Raw genomic sequence first — 25176 nt, 5'->3', positions numbered from 1 at the left:
TATCACCATAACCCACTGACAAAACCGTTCGTTTTGAACCAACATTGTTTGCCTTCATGTTTACGCGACTATCAGTTAGTGCTATAGTGTTCAACAGTCTTGTATTTGACTTACATACATTTGTAATATTATTTGATTTGAAAACAGGCCGATTCATAAATCAGTGTGAACATGTTATATTTTGAATAAAGAACAGGTCAGCAGTCATACTATTTGTCAAACCAGTATATTCTAACTAAAGCTGCAGTGAATAGTCCATCCCCCCCCCCCCCCCCCCCCCCCCCCCACACACACACACCCACAACAGACACACATGCACGAAAAAACAATCACGAATGCAGTATTACCACAGCAACCATGATCAAGAGGGTCAAGAGCTAACCTCTGTGTCTCATTAGAGAGAAACATGGAATGTAGTTTTACTTGCATCAACTGGGTCAGTGAGTCTTCTGCTCTGAATTGTGCCAGGCTGCTTGGACCCTGCTAATACTCGAATGAAAGTCATTTAACTGAACAATCAAGAATAGAATGGTTCCAGGAGAACTCAAAGCAAAAGTGGTAGCAGATGAGACACAGGTCAGAAGAGCTGAGTCTTTACTGAATATGATCAGGAGACTTTCAGACTGACAGGATGTGTGATTTGTAGGTCAATATGGAGACTATACGGTTTCCCAGTTCTTTAGGTTTTGGTCTTTATAGCTGAAGCAAATTGCAGGTGTTGAGGTTCAGTCTATCTTGCTGCACAGTCAGTCACCACATTAATGGGATTTTACTTCTCTCTTGGCTTGTCAATAGATTTCGTGGCTGCTTGTGAAGCTAATGCCATTTGGGTGGGTGTTTACTGTGTGTATTTGGGTTTTTACACTGTGATGGAGGTGTTTTACATTGAACAGTGACGACTAAAAATGAAATCAACCTACACACTTGATCTTAGAGGAGGACAGCACCATAAAACTCCTGTTTGGCCTGGTTGGTAATGATTAGGGATTCCCCAATACAACTTTTTGCTAGACTGAGTACTTGCGTCTTAGTACTCGCTGATATCGAGTACCATTTCAAGTACTAAAATGTTTTGCTTCTAGAACGAGTTGCGGGACAGTAAAATCAGTCCATTGCACTTGAGCAACTTAGGAAACAAAAATTAATTTGCGTTCTTCTGCCAAAACAAATATGGCGACGACCCATGTTTAATAAACTGAGCAACTTTTGCTGAAAAACAAAGCACAGATTCAGGGCAAGATCCTGAAAGGACAGTCGCAGACAACATGGACTGTAGAGGAACACAGGAATATGAAGGTAAAATACTTTGGAAAACAAAGTTCAGGGAATGTTCTAGTTACATTACTTTTGTCTTCATCAGTTACCTGCAGAGGTTAACATGGTAACGGTCGCAGTATCCGGGACGTTTACGGGTTAGGGTACAAGTATACAAAGGCAGGATCAGGCCCATCTAAATGACACTTACATCCGTAGTAATGATAAAGATATTGATAAGAATATATTATTTTTTTTAAAAACATGCTGTTGGAAAAAAGCCCACTATAGAATACAAATATTGTGACTGGGTTCTGTCAGGATTCATTAGATTATTTAAACTAAAGAAAGCAAATAGCAAGAACAAGCAGATACATAAATCCTTAAATCATCATTAATGAAAGGCTCCGATTGAATGTTCCTGAATTTATTGCTGCGTCTGATATCTGCAGTAATTTACCCAAAGAATCCTTACACAGCATGTTGGTTATTAATGTTTCAGTGTACAAACTTTGCTTTTCAACGAGCTCCTGGATTAGGCAGAGAAATGCTGCTTAAACAATATTAGATACATTGACAAAATGATTTTCTCGGTTTTGGAACTGTTAAAACTTTAATTGATTCATGCTTACTGGTTCCTTGCAGAGAGTATTAACACTGCTGCTTTTAATGCGTCCGTTTCAAAGAAATGGATCAGTAGTGTGAGGACAAACCCTTACTGTGTGGTGTACTACAACACTCAAATCTCACCCGCTGTGGCAAACATCTGGCTACTCAACAGCACCCAAGAGCTTTTTATGCATATCTGTCAACCCAGTATTACTTGCTATTTGAGGCAGAGCTGGCAACCCAGTGAGCATTGAGGTTTGAGACGGAGTTGGCATCTCTCTAACCCTGGAGATTTCAGACACATATCTGACAACCCCAGTAACCCTTGAGATTTCAGACCCATATCTGGCAATGCTTCATGCCAACAGGGCTCACTCCACATGCTGCAGCTTGATCTGGCAACGCAACAACCTTCAAGAGCTGCAGGGAGCAGGCTGATGCAGAGGATAGAGCTGGCAGACCACCAGGACTGGCCAGTTTCTGCCATCTTATGCTTGTTCTTTTGGAACCTTCCTTAAGAGTTATCTTTCTCTGAAAAATTCACGTAGCAGTATTGTGAAAACATTGTGCTTTTATGCATTAGATCACTCTCCCATGTTTATCCTACACTAACAAGTGAAAGATGAGAAAGAAGCTGTAGAAAAAGAAGAGAAATGCCAAAAAAGGACTTAATTACAGACACACTGCATTTATGTTACATTTCACTGCAGTACTCATATAATAGGACTAATATTTATATGAGCATAAACATTATTAACATATTAAAAGGTGTGCACACAGTTTAAGGCTACATGGGCGTAAAATATATTTTTTTCATGTCTTAGCAGAACATTTGTTGCTGTAATCAAAGACATTTTAATAAGTGAGACAATTTGTTATTCAAGAACAGTACTGATGCCTGGGTAAGCAGGATAAGTCACTCACTGATATTTTTCTTTTAGGATTTATCTGAAAAACACAAACTCTGGTGTGGTTTTCCCAATCGTATGCATGTATATAGGGATGTGTTTATTATATATCTGTATGATTGTTGACCTCTAGTAGTGCTAGAGGTCAAGGAGCAAGACTCTGGAAAGAATGGATCCCTTACACAAGGACCCATGTGCCAAAAACGTCATACACAGTGTCAACAGTCAGGAGTGAGACTTTGCCAAAATAAGTAGCAATGCACCAACAAAAGAATATTGTTAGCAGGCAGTTGTGGAGCCACAATATGTAGGTTTAAAATTGCTAGTAAACTTATTTTGCAGTTATTATGCTTCAGTGCTTCATTTGTATCTTGCACCATGGCCACCACTCCACATGCTACAAGGCTCAGTAGATCGATGTCATCCAGTATTATCCTGTGCTTCATTAACCCACCTGTCCACCCCGAAGAGCTCACCATTAACAATGCTAGAAGATAGTAGGTGACTTACTGGGCATTAGCTGGGTTTAATAACAGCTTCTAATTCACCACGCAGTGGTATGAAAACATATGAATCACACGTTTAGTTTGCTTTGTGGTAAATAGTTTTTCTCTTGAATCACAGAGACACCAAAATAATGATGCATCCTCACAAATGCACTTTGTTTTCGTCGAGGGCTCAAGGAAATGATAATCAAACTAAATCTGGGAATAATCATCTGCTGAGCTCTTTAAGACTTGTGTTTAGAAGGAGTGAGAGCAGAGCTGGATCAAAAATAGCTCTTAGAGCAATGGGCCAGTGGGCAAGATTCATGGAATCATGCTGGTTGGCATAAACTTTACTTGCTGACTCGTGGTTTTCTTTATGCGACTGTTTCGTGGTTTAGTGGCACAGTGTGTGTATATAGGTTTATATATTAAATGCATGTGTGTTTGCTAGATGTCATTTTGTATCTAAACATGACCCACTTACTGTATATACGTCTCATCTTATATATTGATGAGGGCTGCTTCCACAGCAGTGCGTCCTGCGTCACTCCTCCTTTACCCTTAACGTGACCTTGTCACCACATCGTGGAGCCTCTACACATCTTTGTGTCATGAAAATACACTGTAGTGCTCGTCGCTGTCTGTATTTCTAATACACTTGCAGTGTATTGTAAGCCTTGTCCACAGGGTATTGACCTCACAGGCAAAGAGAGGATGCTGGATATCTGGCTTGATGTAAAGTGTCAGATTTACCTTCTTGGAGATGTTTACTTATACATATATAGACATTTTGTACGTTGCCATATTGGAACGGAAGTATTCATCTTAAATAAATCTTACTATTTACAGGCTGTGCCGCATAGTTACAGTAATTGCACAAGCTATTATATTTGAATTTGTTACCCTTGTTTTGTGTTGCCCTTTGTTTGTGTGAGTCATTACTACAGTCCTGCTCATTCATGTGCATCAAAAGTGATTGTGCTCTGTGGGTTTGTGGGAGAGATATGCGAGGTAATCCGTAGTCCTGCACCATTCCTTTTTTTAGCCTAGGCCAGACCTGCAGATAACAGACTCTGAGGTGTTCGTTCTGTCTGCAGTGACCAGAAAGTGATAGGATGGATTTGATCATTTGTTTGGTTTCCTCTGGGGGCTGCAAACAAATGTACCTACCACATTTTGTGGTACTTTTCTTTTGTTTCTTTAGGGTCCTGTGTGCTCCGTCTCTGCAGCAGATACCATCAGTCTCCATGATACAGAAACCAAACCCTCATGTGTGCAGTTATGTGTTTTTTAATGAAATTAAAAGATTGTGTTCTGCAAAATTTGTCATCTTAGAAGAACTAATATAGGCTCCCAACAAATTGTACAGGGCTGTTTTTTCCTGTGTAAAATTTGATCCTAAAGATTGTCGGTGGCTTTCTATTGTCAGATGATCTTTTGCAGTTGTAGTAAATACGATAGGAGAAACTCCTATGGTGCCTGTCTCAGTATGGTAAAGTGCTAGTATTTTGTCCTGCAAAACTTTTGGTAATTTACATTTGTTGCTTGGCTAATGTCACTTTACACTGGAGAATGTTCTAAGATTAAGATGGTGGCAGTTTAGGCAGGAGTAGTGGTGGATGATGTCTTGAATGTACTCTGTAAATACACGCCGCTACTGAAATTTCACACGATTCATCAATATTCACGAGGAAACATAACTTTACAGAAATCACTTTGCGGGTAATTTTGCATCGCGCTGTTTGAACTGTTCAGTTTGTCACACTTCTGTGGCTTTATCGTTTTAAGGCGGCTTCACAGGAACCACAGCTCCTAACGGGTATCCACACCGCACATTGGAGTACAGCTTAATGCACTTAATTTTTAAAAGTCAGCCATTTTTATATTTCAGAGAGTGAATTAAGGGAGGAGGACACGGAAATGGGAAATTCAGGGGTCAGGCAGGGGTTTTCAACCAGTGTCCTCTGGTAGTCCCTGAAGGCATTGCAGGCCATGGCCATGCAGTCAATAATGCAGTTTTACTGAGGGACACAAATTTTTTATTTTATCTTTTAAAACACATTTCCCTGTAATAACTATTGCTTCTATATAATCAAATGTATGCAAATATAAAACATTTTGAAAAGCCAAGGTGACCGGTTTAAAGTAGTGCCCATCCACTATTAATGCTAAAAACGATGTATGTGGGCCTGATAAAATATTTTTCATTCCACAGCTGCTAATATTTGCATAGTTTGAATACATTTAAAAAAATAAATAAATAAAAATAATAATAATAATAATAATAATAATATAAAATGCTTGAAATATTTCCATTAATGAATACAAACAAGAATGTTTTAATGCAGAATTATGTTGCAGGGACTATTAGAATCATCACACTGGTGAGTTTGTACTTCAAAGTGTGAAATCCACATTAATAAAGTGCTATTTTATAAAATCAAGATATACACAGTGTATGGTGATATGGCCCGAAAATATTGCAATATTATTTAAAGGCCATATTGCCAAGACAAACAAGACACTTAATAAAATTTACTTTCAGAGTTTTGGTTTGTGCTATAGACTGAGCTCTAAAATTAGACACAGCTTTTACACTCTGGGCACAAAATGTGTAGATCGTCTCCAAGCAAGCTGATACACAATGTGAGCTTTTTGTACACTGACTTAATAGAAACAAACAAAGCAATCTGTCACACACAGATAAGTAACGGGAGAAGTAAAACATCTGGCCAAGTTCTTAGTGTGTGTGTGTGAGACTACTCCCAATCAAACCACTCCTCCACTTACAATCAGTCCATGCCAGGCAAAGGAAAACTACCTCATCATGAACTCTTTATTTTAAATTCAAAACCTAAAAACTATCATCATCTATTATCATTATCCCCTGCTGGAACCAATCACAGCCATTTTAGCGCACTAACAAGAACTGATCACACAGTTGAGTCATTGCTCACGCTGATGCATGCAGCCAGTACGTACTGGCCTGGACTGCTTGTTCATCACCTGCCATTTGTTTGTGTTGCATTTCAAATCAAGTCTGTCCACGTTTCCTTATCTCAGCAGCTCTGCCTGCCAGCAGACAGCATTATCATGCCATTCTGCCTCTGTCTATGTCAGTGTTCGATTTCTGCCCGACTAGATGCTGCTGCTGGAACCAATTATTAGCTTGCACTGTTTTGTAAACCTGCAGCCACACTCTGTTCTGAACATCCAGTTATGTGAACTTCAGATAAGACAAAGCGATTGTGCATTCATACACAAACAGAGATTTGTTTTGATCAGTGTGTTTGGTCTGGATGCTGTTTTCTTGATGCAGGCTGAAACTCGGGTGGTCTCCTTCGTGCTACAGACCTTTCATAAAATGCCAGACATTCACAGCAGCAGCCCTTCAACACTAATTCACTTTGAACAGTGCCAGAGGCCATTTGACTTTCAGTGTTTACCTGCAGAGAGGGAGAGAAAGTGGGAGCAAATACTGGTGTTTTAGTGCATATGTGTTACGGCTCGTCTTCTTTTCTTCACTGCCGATAGAATATGCACATACTTGTCCATTCATGGAAATATGTGATTAAATAAACATTTAGTTGCAAACACTGTTTAGCGTTTTACAAAGAGTAGCCACATGACATGAAATCCTTGTTATCCCTTGGGGGGTTTGACCTTTAAAAACTAGCGCTTATGCAACAAGACAGCATGAACAATACAGGAGCAGTTGACAGGGTTTGTTATTTCTGAATCTTTTTATAAACCTGTGAGAACCCAAGGTGCCTTGGATACCATCTAAGCTCAGGTCCACTACTGTGATTTTCATTCAAGTCCATATAATTCATGTGGGGGACGTGTGAACTGCCGCCGAGCTAAGTGTCCACAAGACTGTGCAGGAGAGAGCGCTGGAAGAGAGCGATAACACAACCGACACAAAGGACAGCTTTGTATCGGATGGTTTTTAATGAAGGCATTAAAGGCACCAGCGCTCTTAGGCCATCTGATGACTTTTCCAGACATACTGTACCACATGAGCTGTTTCTGCAGGGCCAGTAGGTGCAGTAGATCCAATTGTGTCTGCACCACTGTTTGTCACTAGGCTTAAGCGTAAAGCAATAATAGCAACATTTATATTTTTGGCATCACTTTTTCCTGATTTAGTTGAGCAACGAAGGTGTCAAAAGCAAACTTCATCAAAACGACCACTCAACCTAATTGCAAGACAAATACACCTGCCACTGCTGGATGGTATCCATGCAGACAGTTCAGGCTATATTGTAATGTTAGATGTTTCTAGATTATTCTATTGTATTGTTATGCAAGGTGCTCACCTGACCCACCGGGAGCAGCTTGGGGTTCAGTGTCTTGCCCAAGGACACTTGGACATGTAGCCGGAATTAGTTTTAGTACAGATGCATTACCTTCTCAATGGAACCAAAGATTACCTAGTGAAACTGACCAAAGTTCTTGATTAAAACAAAACCATGTCCACTTAAGGTCCACTTTCGAACAAATCACACTGTGTGCACTGAAAAGTAGCCCAGACCCCCTGCCCACATTGGCCACATGCAGCACACGCTTGCTCTGGAGCTTTAGTAGATTCATTAAAACCAACAAATGCTGCAAAGACCACAGATAACCCTTGGCGGCTGGTTCGCTAACAAAGGCTAACATTAAAATGTTCCATTATCTATTATAGATTTCTTTTCAATAAGCAGCAAAAATGCATTGGACCAGTCATGTGTGGATGGCAGTGTTTGCTAGAAAAGCTTGCAGCAACCAAACAATCTGCAGAGCAAGGCCCCAGTACTTGTAGCCTACTGTACGTGAGTGTAACTTTGCATAACACAGTAGAGCAAATCAGTAGTGAAGTATTTGAAGTTCTGCCCGTGCAAAATGCTGAGACGGTGATTAATAATTCATGCTGCTTGATATTTATCAGCCATTAAGCTTTAATGTAGCATCCTGCACTAAAACCACATTACATCCTTTACAGTCAGAGATGATGTGATCACCATAATGGTTTGAGGTGTGATTAGATGGAAGATGTTCTCATTGGCGACATCAAATAATAGTTAACTTGAATCTGTAAGAATCCATTATCCGTTGAGAGTTAACCGTTTATAATCTCTCTATACTTTAAGATGTTTTCTATCTTCATCTGCTAAATCAGTCATATTTTAATTTTGTCTTCATAGGCAGCCAACCTTTACCTTGTTGCATCTTATTTTCAAAGGCGTTTCAGTTTAATCCTTGGGTTTCAGAGCTCTTTCTATCACGGGTCTATGATAACTGAATCCATGGTTCAGGTCAGTGAGGATTAGAGATCACTTCACTCCGGCCACAAATCAGGAGAAGAGGAGGAAATGGCAAGGGGTCAACTGAGCATAAATCACTTCTTTCATGTCTGTTGCATTTGAGTTGAAGGCTTAGAGGTAATCACCCTTCTGTGGCAAAGCTTGGAGATACTGTAGCTCCTCCGTGGTAGTGCTTTTCTGTTGTATTCCTCTTAAATAAACATGTGCCTGTCAGTGCTGTGCGTAGGCCTTTGTTAAGGTTCTTCAGTGAGATGTTCATATCACTGAGACCTGAACATCAGATGTTGGGCTCCTTTGATATAAAGAGGGTGTTTTGTTGTCATGGATGTCACTCAGTGTTATTTGCATGGACTGAATCATCAATGCTTCGACACCCACCCTCCCTCCCTAGTGTATTCTTTGCAAATCCCACCATTGGGCTGATGAATTTTCCAGAATGTGGCATTTGCCCTCACCAAACTGCTCTGTCGCTCAGTTGATTATCAGCCTAACTAAAATAGCCGTGCTTATCTGGCATCTGGACTTGGATTTGCAAAACTACACTAAAGCTCGTGATCTGTGGGTTTCATTTCAGCGTTCACAACAATGGAATGAAACAGCAGGTTTCATCTCAGTTTGGCTATTTTGCTTCTGTGACTGTGTCTTACTGAACTTTCCAACATCACATCGCTGGTTTTAAAAATTTAAAGTGATAACTAGGTCATATTCTAAATGTAAACCTAGAAATGCATTACCTACAAACTTCAGGTGCCGTCCAAACATTAAAAACACATTAGTCAGACACACCACTTCACTGGGTGACATGATGCTTCATTCTAACATGTTTTGGGAAAAAACTGCCCCAGATGCTCTAAATTGAAATCATTTCTTTACATGTGCACTTGCATAATAGTAATATGTTTAGTTTAGGGAGCTGCATAAAAAATTGTATTGTACAATTTGACTGTACATTGTTTGACATTATTAACAGGCCTTAATGCATCAAAATTGGTTTCGTGCTAACATTGAGCAGGTTCTCTCTATAGCTCTTTATAGACTTGACTTTATTCTGTAAAGTGCCCTGAGATGACTTTGTTGTGAATTGGCGCTATAGAAATGAAGTTGAGTTAAATTGAATTGAACATCGACTAACATTTTCCTCTATATGAAGGCGTTTGCTGAGTACTGAAAAACGTTTGACCATATGGTCAAAAAAACAAATGATCTCAAACTGCATGAAGCTTTTATTGCTTTGAAAAGTTTCCTTTCACAGGAAACTAACGCTAAATAGAAGTCAAACATGAAAACCAGCAGCGAGGTTCTAAAAAAATGTCATTTGCAGCCATGGACACAACAGTAATCCTATTTCACAGCTAATCTAGAATAAGAGACACAGGGTCCTCAACCATGGGAATCGTCTCCTCATGCTGCATGAGGTGACTGGCTGTCACAGCACATCAACCAAGCACAGGCCTGCTGTTGTTTTGTCCTTGGAAATAAGAAAAACATGGACTATTTGTCCCCTTTGGAGCATTCTGCGCTCCGTGGGTAATAGATGATGGATAGTCTGACATTTCTGGCCACGCTTGTTTGGGTGTTTCACAGCAATATGCAGCTTCATTGCTGCCTGGATGCAGCATGTTTTTGGGACCAAATGAGACGAGAGTAACAGAACATTACATGTGGAAAACGGAGAGCAGTCATTCCTATTGAATTACCTGACATTTTTAATATGGGAACAGTTTCACTGCAGCTGGTGCTTGTCCTCCTCTGCTGGAGATGCTCCACGCAGACATACTCACAAGTCCAGGCTGATGTCTCCTCTGCGCTGACAGCCATTGTTGCTCCCTTCTGCCTGTACGTCATACTGGAAATGGTTGTTGCCTGTCTGATGTCTGAGAGATGAAAAGCAAGACATTGACTGAAGTTCCTAGAGTTTATATTATGTATTTCTACCTGTATATTATTCATGTCAGATTTTCAGTGCTTTCCTGGGTCTTCTCTCACCTCTGGGGCTGCTTGCAGTTTCTCTGATATAAAACACACAGAACTTGTCGGAGTTTGATGTGGTTTGATATAAAAGCTTGTTTGAGGTAGAAAAACTCCACTTATTGAATCCTGCACAGCTTTCAGTCTTTTTGGATTTTTTGAGGTCAGAAGTTGAGGGCTGCTGTTGATTTTGCGATGACCGGTTGTGGAGGTATGTCAGGGCCTCGTACAGGAGTTCAAAAGGATCAGAATTGGTTATTAGGGGCTTGAAGGGCAGTAAATTGTCAGGCTGTAATTCCCACAGTCAGATTTATGGCTCGGCCTTAAGCGGCCTTTGCAGCACAGAGACGACCCCTCTTACCTCGCCAAATAAAGGTTAAGGTAAATCACCCCCCTCCTGTCCTCACTGTCACACTCTCTCTGTCTCTCTCTCACTCTCACAAACACACACACACACACACACACACACACACACACACACACACACACACACACAGTTCCATTCACACAAACAGCCTCACTGACCCTTTGTTGTCTGTTGCACATCTCAGCTGGATTGTACCTGAAGACTTCAGGATAAGCAGCAATAGTCCTTTTCAAGACGCAGACCTATTTTTTGTTTTTTGCTTATTTATGAGACAGTTTTAACCCCCAAATCCAAAACTAATCACACACAATCAGTCAACTTGGAGAACGTAGTGATTTCTCTGGCCACTTTTAAGCTGATGGTTAATTGTGAAAGATTAGTTTCTGCAAAGCTCACTATGTATAAACGTTTCCCAGATTTTTGTAGAGAACAAGTACAAAGAGAGGTACAATTGAACATGTTCAGTGTGTTCTGGCGCTATAGCCTGTTCCCCTATAGCTATAGCTGTATCTGTATTGATTCATTGGCTCTTTGTTTTGAGCAGCTTTTTGTAGCAGTGGTAGCTTTACAACCTGCCAGTTTCGACTAATACTGGAATATTCATGCCATAAAGGTTCTCATACAGGTTCTGGAGGTTTTATAAGACAGCATGACAGCAATAGTGCTTTTGTGACTTGAGTCGCAGGGCGTCTTTAGTGTTATTCTGACAGAGATGGATGAAAGGCGACCGCACGGTTCTCGTGAGTAGTCACTGATAAAAGCGCTTTGGATTCTGTTGTAATGCTTGTTGCCCACCTTCTACTCACTAGCATGTTGCTGTGAAGAATAGATGCTTGTAGCACGACAACTTTCTTAAATTGAATCTGAGGATATGAGCGTGCTGCTCAGTCAGATATGTAAAGCCTGTTCCTCTGGGTCTCTGTGGCTCCTCAATGTCCATTCTGCAGTCATTTGCTGTTGGCAAGATGCAGGCCGAGAATCCAGCTACAGTGCTCCAGAGTGCGCTGCTGCTGCCGCTGCCGCTGCAGCTGCCGCTGCCGCTGCCGCTGCTTGTTGGGGTTGGGTGTCCGGAGGCGTGTACTAAATCCTGATTTATTTCTGTGTTCATAAAGGAAATGTACAAATTAAGACAAAATGCTCATTACGTTCTACATAGTACTATTCACACAGTACAACACAGTAAAATAAAAATAAAACCGTGCAGAAACGTCCACCTCTCCAATGTATCAAGAGCATGTTAGATATTTAAAAGAAAGGATGAATGGGAAAGGAGTGTGAATAAAAAGACATTGATTATGAGCGATGTCTTTCACAGCCATGATTCATCTTCTTTAATTCGCTTTAACAGCCTGCATGTGTTCAGGGTCGAAAACGTATATAGGTTTTCATTGATCTGATTTTAATGGTTGAAGGGTGACCACGGTGCCATCAGTCCACTTCACTTCAGTGTGTAGACATTTGTAAACTGGGGGAAATACGGAGTTCAAATTGATGGCAGCAAGCTCGTCTCATCATTTATTCATCAGCTCCTTCTGTCCTGTCCTCACTTTGGTCTCACACTGTAAATATAACGCTGTTTATTAAATATTAAACACCTACAGTGGAGCTTTCTGAAACCCAGTAGTTTGTAATAATTGAGAAAGAACAAACATCACAGTAAGGCTTCTGTTTGGGCTCTGAGCTTCTGATGTAGCACTTTCAAATGTTCCAAACATTATACACCCACAAAATGTCTTTTTCCCCCCTTTTCAATGTCGTTACTCCTTTTACAAACCTGCCGCTGGTGTCGGGTAACATTTCACATCATCCTCTCCTGCTGAAGGATTCCTGAATCTTCAGGAGATGGAGGTGATGGCAGCTTGTTGTTTTTGAGCTGCTTCCTGGTGCCGTATATCTCACCACCCTCCCTTTGTCTCCAGAGAACACTACACAATTGCCCGAGTTTGTTTTTAGCCTGGAAACATGAATCTCCTGCAGAAGCACACCTCTATTAAAAAAGAAATAAATAAAACCGAGCTGCTGCTACCGCTTTGGCCAACAGTCAGACCACTTGGGGAGGAAGCTTTGTCCACCAATTTATTTAGAGTTCACCTTGTAGGCTCAGACTTCATGCTCAAACATACTTCTACCTGCACACACAGTACCTGACATATTGCAGTGCTAGGCGGTTTACACAGGTAATGAGAAGTGGGGGGGAGGAGGGATGTAGAGGCATAGTGGTCGAGTAGGCCGTGAGTAAAATATTGCTAGAGAGGCTCGGAGAAAAACTCTGCTCATTCAGATATTTCATATAAAAGTGCACACATACATACATACATACATACATACATATATATATATATATATATATATATATATATATATATATATATATATATATATATATATATATATATATATATATATATATATATATATATATATATATATATATATATATATATATATATATATATATATATATATATATATATATATATATATATATATAAAGCGTGAATAGAATATAGCATAAATATGAAAGTGATGAAATGAGCTTTTAAACAAAAGAACTGAGCAATGGATGAAATGCTCGCATGCAGGTTGTGGCCCAGCATTCTGTAGCTTAAAGTGCTATCTCAATGCTTATTTTTCTCATTTAACATTCAGCATATCACAAACTGCAGCTCAGTGTTTGGCTCTTAGTGAGGGGATTCTCCTACTGCTCGTGGCATAGCAGCAGCTGGTAGCATCAAGAATTGTCAGCGTTGCGCTTGTCAGTTCTCAGAGGGAGTTGTTGAAGGTGCCCAGGGCCATTTACAGGGAACGTGCACGGCTTTCTGTGCGAGTGTGAATGCTGCATATCAACCTCCGCTCGACGTGCTCTGTCACGCAAGCTTCAGTATGTGCATCTTCACCTTTGTCTCTGTGCTGTCTGTATTGTCTTTCCATCCAAACATCCCATGGTGAAGATGTTTATAAGTGCAGTGCCTGGAGCCAGTTTCCTATTCCTTCAAAATTCTCCAGGTTGCGCGTCTCAGAGAGAGCGAACAAATATATACTGACGAATGGAAATGAAGTTAGATTTGCTGCATTTTCAATGATGTGAATAATTCAGGGTTGTTCATATACATTGTAAGCAACAGTCTATGTTACACTTCATGTAGCGTTTGTCATTTTGATCTTCATATTTCTATGAAGATTTTGCATGCATGCATTAAATGCAGATCATGTGTCAGGGTTGATGTGTGTAGATGAAAACCAAGGTTTTGATCTTGCCGATAGGCTTAAACCGGTTTCCCCCAGAGTTTATCTACTGTAGTTTATTTTATTTCACTTTGATATTTAAACTGAAGAAATTAAATGCACCACTTTGGAAAATAGACTTCGCCGCTCTCATGTCTGTTCGTAAAATGTTTAAATTAAAGCCAGGACACAGGACTGCAGTACTTCTGACCAAATCCAAAAAGACTGAAAGCTAATGTCTATAAAACCATATACAATCACACATGATGTGTGTAGGTAGGTTTATCTTAAATGAGAAACCTCTTGTTGCTTTCCAAGATGCACTGATATGAGAGTGGTGTTAAAAATAAAAGAGAGTAAAATCATTTTTATTTCAGAAACCCAGCTGTTGGCTTTCATTTGCAAAGTGGTACTGAAAAACACATTTGTCACCTACCTCTGTCTTGTGGTGATTGGTCCTGGTGTTACCATTCTCTCTTATTATTTTAAACTTAGTAGTTACACTCTTTCCCAAGCTTGTGCTCGCGCCACATTTGGTTGACGCTGGTTTCATTGTAATTAAAGTCAGAGACAGTTCTAAGTTTGTGTGAGGACACTGGTTCCAAAAAGAGCTATCGCTCGTGTGAGTGCCACAAACACCAGCACACACTTTCTCCTCGCCCCTTCTTTAACTCGGCTCTGAGAGAAACGACCGTGGCTGTTCAAGAACAGCTGCAGAGACAGAGAATGTACTGCGGACTGTTGCTGAGGAGTTTTCCAGTCAGGGCACAAACTGGGGATTGTTCAGTCTCACAAGCATTAAAGCAAATGGTGCAATTTACTGAAGTGCTCCTTGGTAAGAGGAGGTGACTGAGATTAGTTTCAGTCCTCTGGGAGGGAGGTTTATGAGCTATGAGCTTCTTTGTGCATGACCTGCACACACTCACAGGTTTGACAAAGAAAGATTCTGTAAATACGTTAGTGTCATATAGAGACGATGATGATTAGAATGGAAATAATAATTAGCATTAAAGTCATTGATGTCTTAATGTGTATGTAGACAAAACACAACCTACTGCTACAATCTTAAAATTATAAAACCGTTTAATAAGGATGTGTAATCTTTTTTTTTTTTTGTTGCATCCACCTTCTGTAACATGACTTTCTTGGTAAAGCTGTTGCATTAGATTGAGTCAGAAAGGCCATATGTGTCTAATTAAGCATGAGCTCCTCAAAATATCAATAAATTATGGAATAATTAAGTCGGGATCACGAGAACACAGATGTGATTATATTAACGTTAAGAGCCATAATGGTCATCATGGCTTTGATTTTTGTAGCTACATTGTGGAACATAACAGCTTCCACCTAAAGCGATCAACTGGGTTTAAACATGCGGCCGTTCAAAGGCTGCGAACACTGCAGATTGCTTCACTCTCCCACTGTAAAAGTCAAAAACTGAGCAGCTCTGGGATTTTGCACCATCCGTCCCCTGAGGAAAGAGAAGCATATTGTTGCCATAGAGTCAAAATCGAGTCTTTGCTCGCAGAAAAAAAATCCACTTGTCTTTTTCACAATCTTCACTCACAATAAAGTGCGAGACTCAGTGGTAATATGAGACTTCTCATGGTCTGTGGAGGCTTTGTCACTGCAGCCAGGAGACATAATACTGCCACTAACACGGACTTGTCCTTGTCCCCTGAACGGCGGCTTTGAACAGACTGAATTACAATGTGTACTCTGACAGACGGATCACTTGTTTTCTTTAGCTGACAGCTTTGATTTATTTTCATTTTAAGATTCTTTTTTTTTTTTTTTTTAAGTTCAATATGAATAGAAAATCGGCTGGAAAAGGGAATCAATACAAATCCCTAAATATCTACTATATACTAAATAAGCCAAAGAAGAGCAGGTTACCGTACATTGATAATTTTTAGATTTAATATTTCGCCAGTCTAAAACTGAAGATTAAAATGATGTGTCATTATTTTTTTCCTATTTCTTTCTTGTACAATTATCTTGACAGAATTGGAAAAAGAACAATAGAAAACAAGCCCACTACTTTTAAGAGGCAGCTCATTCTGAATTTATCCCCTTTTGGATTATGAAATCACAAAGTGGTTAAAATAAACATCTTTTGATTGACCCTCCTCCTTCTTTCTCTGCTGTCTTTCTCCTCCTCCATTTCTTCTCATTCCTTTCTTTTCTCTCCTTGTTCTTCCCCAATTTTTGACTTTACTTCTCTTTTCTTTCTCTTCAATATTCCATCCCCCCCCTTTTTTTTTTTTTCCTTCTTCTTTTGCCCATTATTTGTTCTCTTCCTCTCTTGCACCTCCTGTTTCCTCTTCTTCATCTTATCTGGGCTTTTCTTCTTCCTTGTTCTACATTTTTTCATTCTCCTCCTTCTCTTTCTTCTTCTCTGTCTCCTTCCTCCTCCTCCTCTCTCAATCCTCCTTCCTTTTTTCCTCCTCCTTTTGTTGTACTTGTTGTCCCCCACTCCCTCCTCCCTGTGTTATTCTCATCATCTGATGTTTTGTAATCTCATTCTTATCATCTGTTTCTCCACCTCCTTCTTATCAGTCTCCTCTTCTTTGTTTTCTGATTTGTTCTCCTGATTATTTTCTCTCATTATTCATTGTTGTCTATTTATGTATTATATGTATTATAATTTGCATAGTCATTACCATCAGTAGTATTAGTAGTAGTAGTGGTGGTCGTAGTTGCCTTGTCTTTCCTGTCTCTCAGTGAGCTTCTGTCTGGTTTCCCTTCTGCACTTTAACTCAGTCTGGGAGATTTTTTCTGCCTCTGAAAAATATTTGCATGAGTAAAACTGCAATCTGCTGTGGTGAAGCAGCCTCTACACCTGCTGCTCCACCACACAGTCTGTCTTTGCTGCTTTTGTGCTCACTTTAAAATACTACTGCACAGCCAGTACAAAGGCTGGTCCGCTCAGTCCTTCCCTCTGCTGACACTGAGGTGTAAATCCACGACACCTGGCACTGTGCCCCCGCTGCTGTAGAGAACCAATCCGCTTTTGTCCTCAGATTACCAGCAGACCCTTCAATCCTTCTCTCTTGTTGTCAAATGGATTGATCCAACATGTAATTGCTAGAATGACTAGTTATTAATAAAATACCATTCTTTGATCAGTCAAGTCAATAGGAGCATCACTATGTTAACAATGGTGGGGTATGAAACAAAGGGGCCCTGGGCACAGATAAAAAGCCCCCCACTCCTCCACAAGTACAACCAGCCATTTTGTTGTCTCTTTCTGTCTTTTGTATCTTTTGTATTTGTTTGTTTTATGACTCACCACTCATATCACACACAATATCTGGCCTATGGACCCCCTGACCTCTGGGGCCCACTTTGGGCCCATTTATTAATCCATCCATGATCTAGACACAGAGGACACTGTTAATGACTTTTGATGCAAATTAAAGGAAACTGCCACATCTGTTTCAGTCACTAAAGGATGTCATATTTTCTGGGGTCATTTTTGACTTATGCTCATTTGAAATGTTTTTAGACTGTCATAGAAAAGAGTAAGTGTCTTTCTGTTTCACTGTTCACTCCATACAAGCAACCAACAACCCTGCTTCATGTTGCTTTGCATCACTGTACATTACACCACGCAGCAGTGTGATGCTGACCTGTCCCTTTGCTTTTCTTATTGTCGTTCAGGAGTTTGCAGCACTGACAAAGGAGCTGAATGCCTGCAGAGAGCAGCTGCTGGAGAAGGAGGAGGAAATCTCAGAGCTGAAAGCTGAAAGGAACAACACCAGGGTGAGAGCAACTTCCACACACACTGTACAGCTCCAGTCGATCAGCCTGTTCTGGGTCTAATCATCACTCCTCAATACTCAATACTTTCTCAGCAAAGAAAGCCAATCGTGATTGTCTTATTCTTCCATATTCCAAAACCTTAAATTTACATTCCATAATACTCTTCAAGATTTTACAACTTTTGCTAGATTTATATGTCAGCTTGGGTTGCACACTGTGATGGACAGCATCCTGAGGAAGCTTAAGCTGTCTGGTGGGTACAGTTTAATGCTGCAGAAGCACTGAAGCAGCTATGCACACTCTCTGTTTCCAATGTGCACACAGACCTCATTAGCTTCCCACATTCTGCCCCACCATTTTTCCACTTACTTCACATGGTTGGCTGCTCAACAATAAAACTAAGTCCAAATGGTGCTGATGCCCCACAGTGTCCAGTTCAATGTATTTAAGGGGAAAAAACAACTGAAGTCATCAGTGGATCAGCTTGATTTTATGGCGCTGAAGTCTTGCAGGTTTTTTAAGCAGTAACCACACTCTGCTGTTGACAGATAAGACACTGTTTTGCATCCCAGTGCTGATCAAGTGTGGATTCGCAGTCTCACACTCTTTCTCTGGGTGGTGGCAAAAGATTTGAGGGAGGTGAAGAAAAACGGGACGGACAAGTCATTTTCACTCTGTCGCATTATTGTCACTTCAAATTCTCCAATGGGCAATTACCAAGCAAACCTTAATCAAGCTTGGTTTTGTTGCTGGTAGGGCTTTGCACTTCTTAATTAAATATTAGGCAATATAAGGCATGTGCAGGCAGTCGGTGGACTGAGGAGCTGACAGCAGATGTTATGACAGCAAAAAGATGACTTAACGTTATGACATAATGACACGAATGCACTTTTATAGACCAAGACATAATGACACAAAAGGAAGCTCTGACTACAGTACACATTCACTTCCTGCTGAGTGTGCAGGAGTATGTGTGCCGACATGATTGGTGCTGATGAGGCTCTCGGAGACTGTCGTATCAGGAAGACGAGAGAAGAGAACACACTTGGTCTCGTTTCAGCCACGTACACCAAAGCCAGGACCCACGTGCTTCTGCACACATTCTGACCATATCTCAAACCTAAATTGCTTTTTATTGAAAATTTGCCTCGTGCATCCCGCTGGAAAACTCGGACCCATGAAGTTTGCTGGAGGCAGTGAGAAATGAACCAGCATAAAAATATTATGTATTGTGCCCCTGTTTCTTTTAAAATCTGTGTAGTTTCCCATAAATGTGTAACTTTTTCAGCTTGTATATGGAGGAATATTGCCCCACACAGTGTGCGGTTAAACAGTTGCTCATATGTTTATATATGAAATTATATCCTAAGATAATGACACACCCCACTCCCCCGAAATAGCATGCAAGTAAATCTATCCTGCACGTATACCCCTAGCATTCATTATGTGCAGGATTCCAGACCATTTGGAGCCGTCTACTTTTACTTGAGCCTCCTTTTTCTCTGGATTTCAAAGTCTGGAACTGTATCCCACAGTCCCCCAATGCCTGCTGGGACTCGTCCATAGAGTAATAATGGAGAGAAGCTGTCTGAGGGCCATCACAAATATTATTTGCCTGAGGAAAGGAAACTAGTCCTGTACCTGCAGATGTTGGTGCCTTTGCTATCAGGATCTGTATGTTACTGTATGCTTTAAATAATAGAGGTTTTAGACTCTGCAGTCTGTTGCGGACCCCCATCTTCATTTCTGTTATGTCACATGTGCAGTTTTTAAACTACATTATTCCCAGTTTTCTTAAAGGAATAAACAATAAGTTTAACGTGTGTATGGCACAGTAAGAACTTTGTTGGGCGCCCTCAGTTGGAGATGTTTAGACTAGTGAAGTGAAATCATGTCAGGCATAAGGCAGTGAGGTTTTGAGCTGGAACCTTACCCTCTGACCAGATCATTATGTTAGCCTTAAAATAATAATACAGTGTGTCCTTGGCCGACTTGTGAGAGGAAGTCTGGGATCCAGCACCAATTGGTAACAAGGGTGAAGGGCAAAGCACAAGATCCTGTATCTCCCAGCTAAAACCTGAGCAAGCAACAGTGATGAATTTACTCTTTTTGTGAAGCTTTCTGCTGACATGACATGTTACCTATAGTAGCAGCCTAGCTTAGCATACTTTTCCACTGACACAGCACATGGTATTATATGCAGCATGTTTTCCATCGAACAGAACATGTTTATTCTAGACTATTAGTTTGAATAACATGGATTATGCCTACACTACAGTAATGACTTAGGTTAAAGCAACACATTGTGCTTGTAAATCCATGGACCACAGGGTCAGTGGTTCGATCCCTGGTCCCAGCTATATGTCGAAGTGTCTCTGGGCAAGACACTGAACCCCCATTCCCCTCCCCAGCTGCGCGGTGCCGGTCCAAGCCCGATAGAAATTGGGGCGGGTTGCGTCAGGAAGGGCATCAGGCATAAAAACTGTAAAATCAACATGCGGACAATGATCCACTGTGGCGACCCTGAAGTCACGGGATAAAACGAAAGAGAAAAAAACAAATATCTCAATATTTCTATATTTTTTATCTTAAAGTGAGACTGAGGAAGCACTTGTGAAATTGACAATGCAGTATTTGCAAAACCTTCTTGTTGCCTTGAAATATATATGGACCTAAAGCTGAGTTTCTTTGTTCCACCAGGAGCTGGCTGAATTATCCCACAGTCCAGAATATTTGTCTGTGTGGATGATGATGATGATGATGATGATGCTGTAGATAACCCTGACCTCTCCTGTGTTTCCTCTCAGCTATTGCTGGAGCATCTGGAGTGCCTGGTGTCCCGACACGAGCGCTCGCTTCGCATGACGGTGGTCAAGCGGCAGGCTCAGTCTCCCTCCGGAGTTTCCAGTGAAGTTGAGGTCCTCAAAGCTCTGAAATCATTGTTTGAACACCACAAAGCCCTTGATGAGAAGGTAAATTTGGACTTTGTACAAGGTGCCTTGACTATTGAATGGGGATTCAGCTTTACATGTCTTGTTAGTTTGTTTATATTTGCAATAACGGTTATAGTTTTTTTTATATAGCACATACAGCTTTTCCATGTATTGCTAATCTTATTATCTAGAGGCAGATTAACAGCTTTCATTATGATATTAATATAGCACCAAATGATGTGTCATTTGTTGGTTTTGACTTGTACATGTTCCAGCTATTCTCCTGCCTTTTTCATTCATCCTCTCCTCCAAAAGCCAATCATAACGCTTGTCCAATGTCACACTGTTCAAGAGAATATAAACCGTCTCGGGCAACTGATGGCTTGATCCTGGCTAATTTCTAATCCAGGTTCCACCTCATCTGAGATCTGGCATCCACAGTAGTGCTGGTGTACACATTGCAAATGATTACTCCATCACAGCAGATCAAAAGCCCTAGAAGAAGCGAGGAAAATAGGAAGGGGAACCTCCTCCCAGCAGCAGCTGCTTTTAAAGCAATAAAAACCTCATACCTCTGCTTTCAAACCTCAGCAAAGTGTTATTGTGAGGCTAAAGCCGCGGCAGCAGGGCTTTTTCCTGCTGTGTTAAGCCTTTGACTTCTTAAATAGAAGGGAAAAAATATTTTTTTCCTGTGAAAGCACCGGAGAGCACATTCAGAAACTTTAGGACCATCACTTATTTGGTTGCTCTGGTTTTCAGGTAAGAGAGAGACTAAGGGTGTCACTGGAGAGGGTCTCTGCTTTGGAAGAGGATCTCACAGCAGCCAATCAGGAGGTAAGACAGTATTTTTAACACTATGGTTTATGGATTCTTTATAGAATCAAACTTTATGTAAAATTCTAGTGATAAAATTGGATTATGACCAAAACACGAAATGTGAGACACAATAATGTAACACTCAGAGGTGGCAGAAGTACACAAACTCAATACTCAAGTAGATATCCAAGTACTTGTCACTAGAAGTGGAAGTACGTCATATTATTTACCCAAATTTAATTCTCTAAAATGTATTTTAGGTCCAAAAGCAAAACGTACCCCACTAAAATAACACATTTCCTGAGCATGAATCTGAGAGAAACAAATCATTGTGTGAAAAATGTACAGTATTGAACTTGATGCTGTTGATAACATAAATGTAAAATTAGTTCATGTCCAGATTTGAGGACAGAATGATTTGAGAAAACTGATTTCTAAGAATTTACTTTGAAGAACCATGAAGTCCTAAGTTCTATTCACTAACTTTTCCTAGTTAGTGGCAAGAAAAAAACAAATATTGAGAAAAATATTTCTGAAGTCAAATTGTGAGCCCATTGTATTGTACATTTATATATGTTATATGTACAATATTTTTCAATATGCCTTGAACATGTCAACATATTGAATGATTGGGAGATGCCTACAGTATATAGCTGTTGTTTCTATTTTTTCTATTTTCTGAATCAGGGCAGTTTAAAGTGAAATTGGTTTGCGTTACAAAATTCATACAGCGAGAGAGAAAGCAGGTTAAAAGCACTTTAATACCATTTAAGGTTAGTTTTACTATGACAACAGCTGCATACAGATTCTGTCACCCAGACAGACGGATTCACCCAGTGAGCAGGAGATAAAAAGGACAAAAACAAACACAAAAAGACGTTGATACATAGATATAGGAGCAAACAGTAAAATATAGAAATTGATTTTAAAAGACTAAGGAACAGTTGCTGTTTGAATGTGCCTCACACACAGGTACATATTCAAACAAAGACACAGCATGTTTATGTGGGTGTAAATCTAATACACACCGTTCTGAATTAGGAATCAAATTGAGTGGTTCTGCAGGTTTCTGTCAACCTCATCTTTGCAGGAAACTGCACAAATCAACGCAAGTGGTACGAGCACAGCTCCGGCAGAAGTGTGGCTGATCTTTCTACAGTGGCCTAACTCCTCCTCAACCTCATGGCTCAGGCCGGCAGCGATTTCTCATGGTCCTGTTCCAGCTGAGAAAAACCCTCAGGCTGGCACTTCACAGCCTGTCACACATGCCAACCTGACACTCAGGCCTGGAATAACAGTCAGTTAGGAGGCGATGGGGAGGGAGACGGTGAGGTCTGTCTGGAGAGGAGAGATGAGGGAAGACAGGCAGAAGACAGGGATAAAGACGGCAGGTGGGGAGCAGAGGCAGCCTATATGTGTTAATGAGAGTGCAGGGGTGGACTTGGTAAGTGAAGGGGAGAAACCGAGAGTGTAAAGTTTACTGGACAAGCTCCAATGTTGTTTGGATGGTAAGACAATGCAGGAGGTCTGAATCCAAAATGAGACGTTGGAGGGTGCGTGCGGAAAGCAAGATGGCCAGTGAACAGTTAAGACGGGCCACCAGTTCCCAAAGCTGTCTGTGGTTTTTCTTTTGCAGCCGTTGGACAAAGTCTGCTTTTTAACTGAACTGTAAAGTCCCCGTAGAGAAAAAACTCTAGCACTTTGAAGAATTTTCTCACATGCCCTGCAAGACCTCTGCAAGACTGTCCATCATAAATGGTTAACACTACACTTGTCAGTGCTGTGAACAGCTGAGTGATTGACGGTGGACGAGGTAGTTAAAGCACATTTGCTGTGTAGAAATGACCAGGGGAGCCAAGCTGAGCCGGGAGCCAGCAAAGCAGTAATTGATTTGGGACAGAGCAGTGGTATGAGTCCTCCTCTCCCTGTGGGGGTTTTACACAACACAGCCAGATTAAATCAGCAGCCTATGACCTCATACAGTCACGTGCGTTTAAGTGGCCATAGACCCGATACAGCTGGTGACTGCAGTTTCTGAACAAATGGTCATCGTGTGTTGGATCTGTTTGTTGTTTATTCCTTGACCACAGTGGACACATTTTAAAGATTTCAGTTTGAAAGTGGAGGGTTGGTTCAACTTTTTGCATTTACAGTCTCATCACCAGAGGTGGTAGAAGTACCGTGCACAAAGTTGGTACTTAAGTATTTGCCTAAATAAACTGAGAGGAGAAGTCCTTGGCACATGTTCTAACATCTGTTTGCTCATCCATCCACCCTGTCCTCTCTTCAAACTATGTCACCAACAGTCACTCCTGCTTCAATCAAATGTGCTTTGGCTGCTAGATATTGCCTCTTATGTGTTGTTATAAATACCATCAACCTCAGGCCTGGACACAAGGCCGTCTGTCCGACTGGATAAATGACGCCGTGAGCCGATCGTCTGCTGCTCTGTGTCGCTGCGGTGGGATTTTTGTGTTCAGATGCTGCTAGTCCTAGGCTCTCGCAGCCAAATTAAAATCTACAAAATGAAAACCCTTTTCACCTGAATATGACGCCACGGTTTTTTTTTTCTTTTTTTTTTCTTTTTTTATGTTGTGTGTGTGTGTGAGTGCGTGTGCACTCATGCGTTTTCTCCAAAGTGTGTGATTGATTGTAATTGCGATGCATTACACAAGAGACATCCATTCCCCCACCTCTCGCCCGGGGAGCATCAATCTATTTTTTCCCCTACCCATTTTTGTCTCCATCACGTGTTTCCAGTGTCTCATCTCAGTCCAACACAGAAAGAAAGCCTGGGACATCATGATGGCGTATGGTTAAAAGCTTCCTGTTGTCCCTCCCCTGCTTTTGATAGGAGATAGATCAACAACATCAAAAAGAAATAATAGAGGCCATCTTCATTTTGCATCTGCTAAACTTCTCCTTTCTGTAATTTCAGAGCTGGGGATGCAGCTGTGGCTTTCCATTTATCATTTGCTGTGCCATCGTGTTAGTGTTTGATCTCTGAGCTGGACAAATTACAATCATCTCTGAATAGTGGTACAAAGAGACATAAATATGGCCTCCTGAAAAGTACTCACCAGCAGCTCTCTATAGGCAGTGTGCAGCAGGGAAGAAGAAGCAAAGGTGTCGCTTCTGGCTGCAGTTATTGTCTAGTGCAGAGCAGATGGGGAATAATCCTCTGTTACTGCTCCTGATGTCAACTCTGATGCCAGTGAGGAAAAGGTGAAGGTGTCTTTCTTCACAGTTTCAATGGCAGCATCAGAATATGGGAGCTCACACCTTTTTATAAGTTAGGAGTGATTTAAGTAAATTGTAAGAGCAACTCTGGGGCATTAAGGGGCACAAACTTTTACCTCGGTAAAGAATGTGGCAAAATACAGTATGTATTACTGATTGGTGACGTTTGGTATTTAGATGTAAAAAAAAAAGTCTGAGGGTGAATGGATGAAGTAACAAAACACGAGAGTTTGAGTCCAGTGTGAAACTGCTGCTATTGCCGTGATTGTAACCAGTCGTGAAGTTGAGGAAGCAGGG

At 40.8% G+C, this 25176-nt stretch overlaps 1 protein-coding gene across 25 annotated transcripts in view; it reads left to right on the top strand.

Annotated features, from left to right (window-relative positions):
* The window catches only part of ppfia2 (PTPRF interacting protein alpha 2), a 126236-nt gene that overhangs the window by 71322 nt on the left and 29738 nt on the right, over positions 1-25176 (top strand). For 22 of the 25 annotated variants that reach the window (XR_010911940.1, XR_010911938.1, XR_010911937.1 and 19 more), the window contains 3 exons: positions 17789-17890; positions 20698-20862; positions 21583-21657. Coding sequence is in view for 11 of the 25 variants with exons in the window: in XM_067489670.1 (XP_067345771.1) it covers positions 17789-17890; positions 20698-20862; positions 21583-21657 (342 nt within the window). In the remaining 14 variants the exon portion in view is untranslated. The remainder of the gene's footprint in view (positions 1-17788; positions 17891-20697; positions 20863-21582; positions 21658-25176) is intronic. The other 3 variants (XR_010911941.1, XR_010911948.1, XM_067489677.1) reach the window with 1 other exon arrangement.

This window comes from Channa argus, chromosome 21, assembly GCF_033026475.1.
Source record: "Channa argus isolate prfri chromosome 21, Channa argus male v1.0, whole genome shotgun sequence".
Taxonomy (NCBI): domain Eukaryota; kingdom Metazoa; phylum Chordata; class Actinopteri; order Anabantiformes; family Channidae; genus Channa; species Channa argus.
The sequence above is the reverse complement of the archived record's forward strand: the minus strand, read 5'-3'. Positions and strand labels throughout refer to the sequence as shown.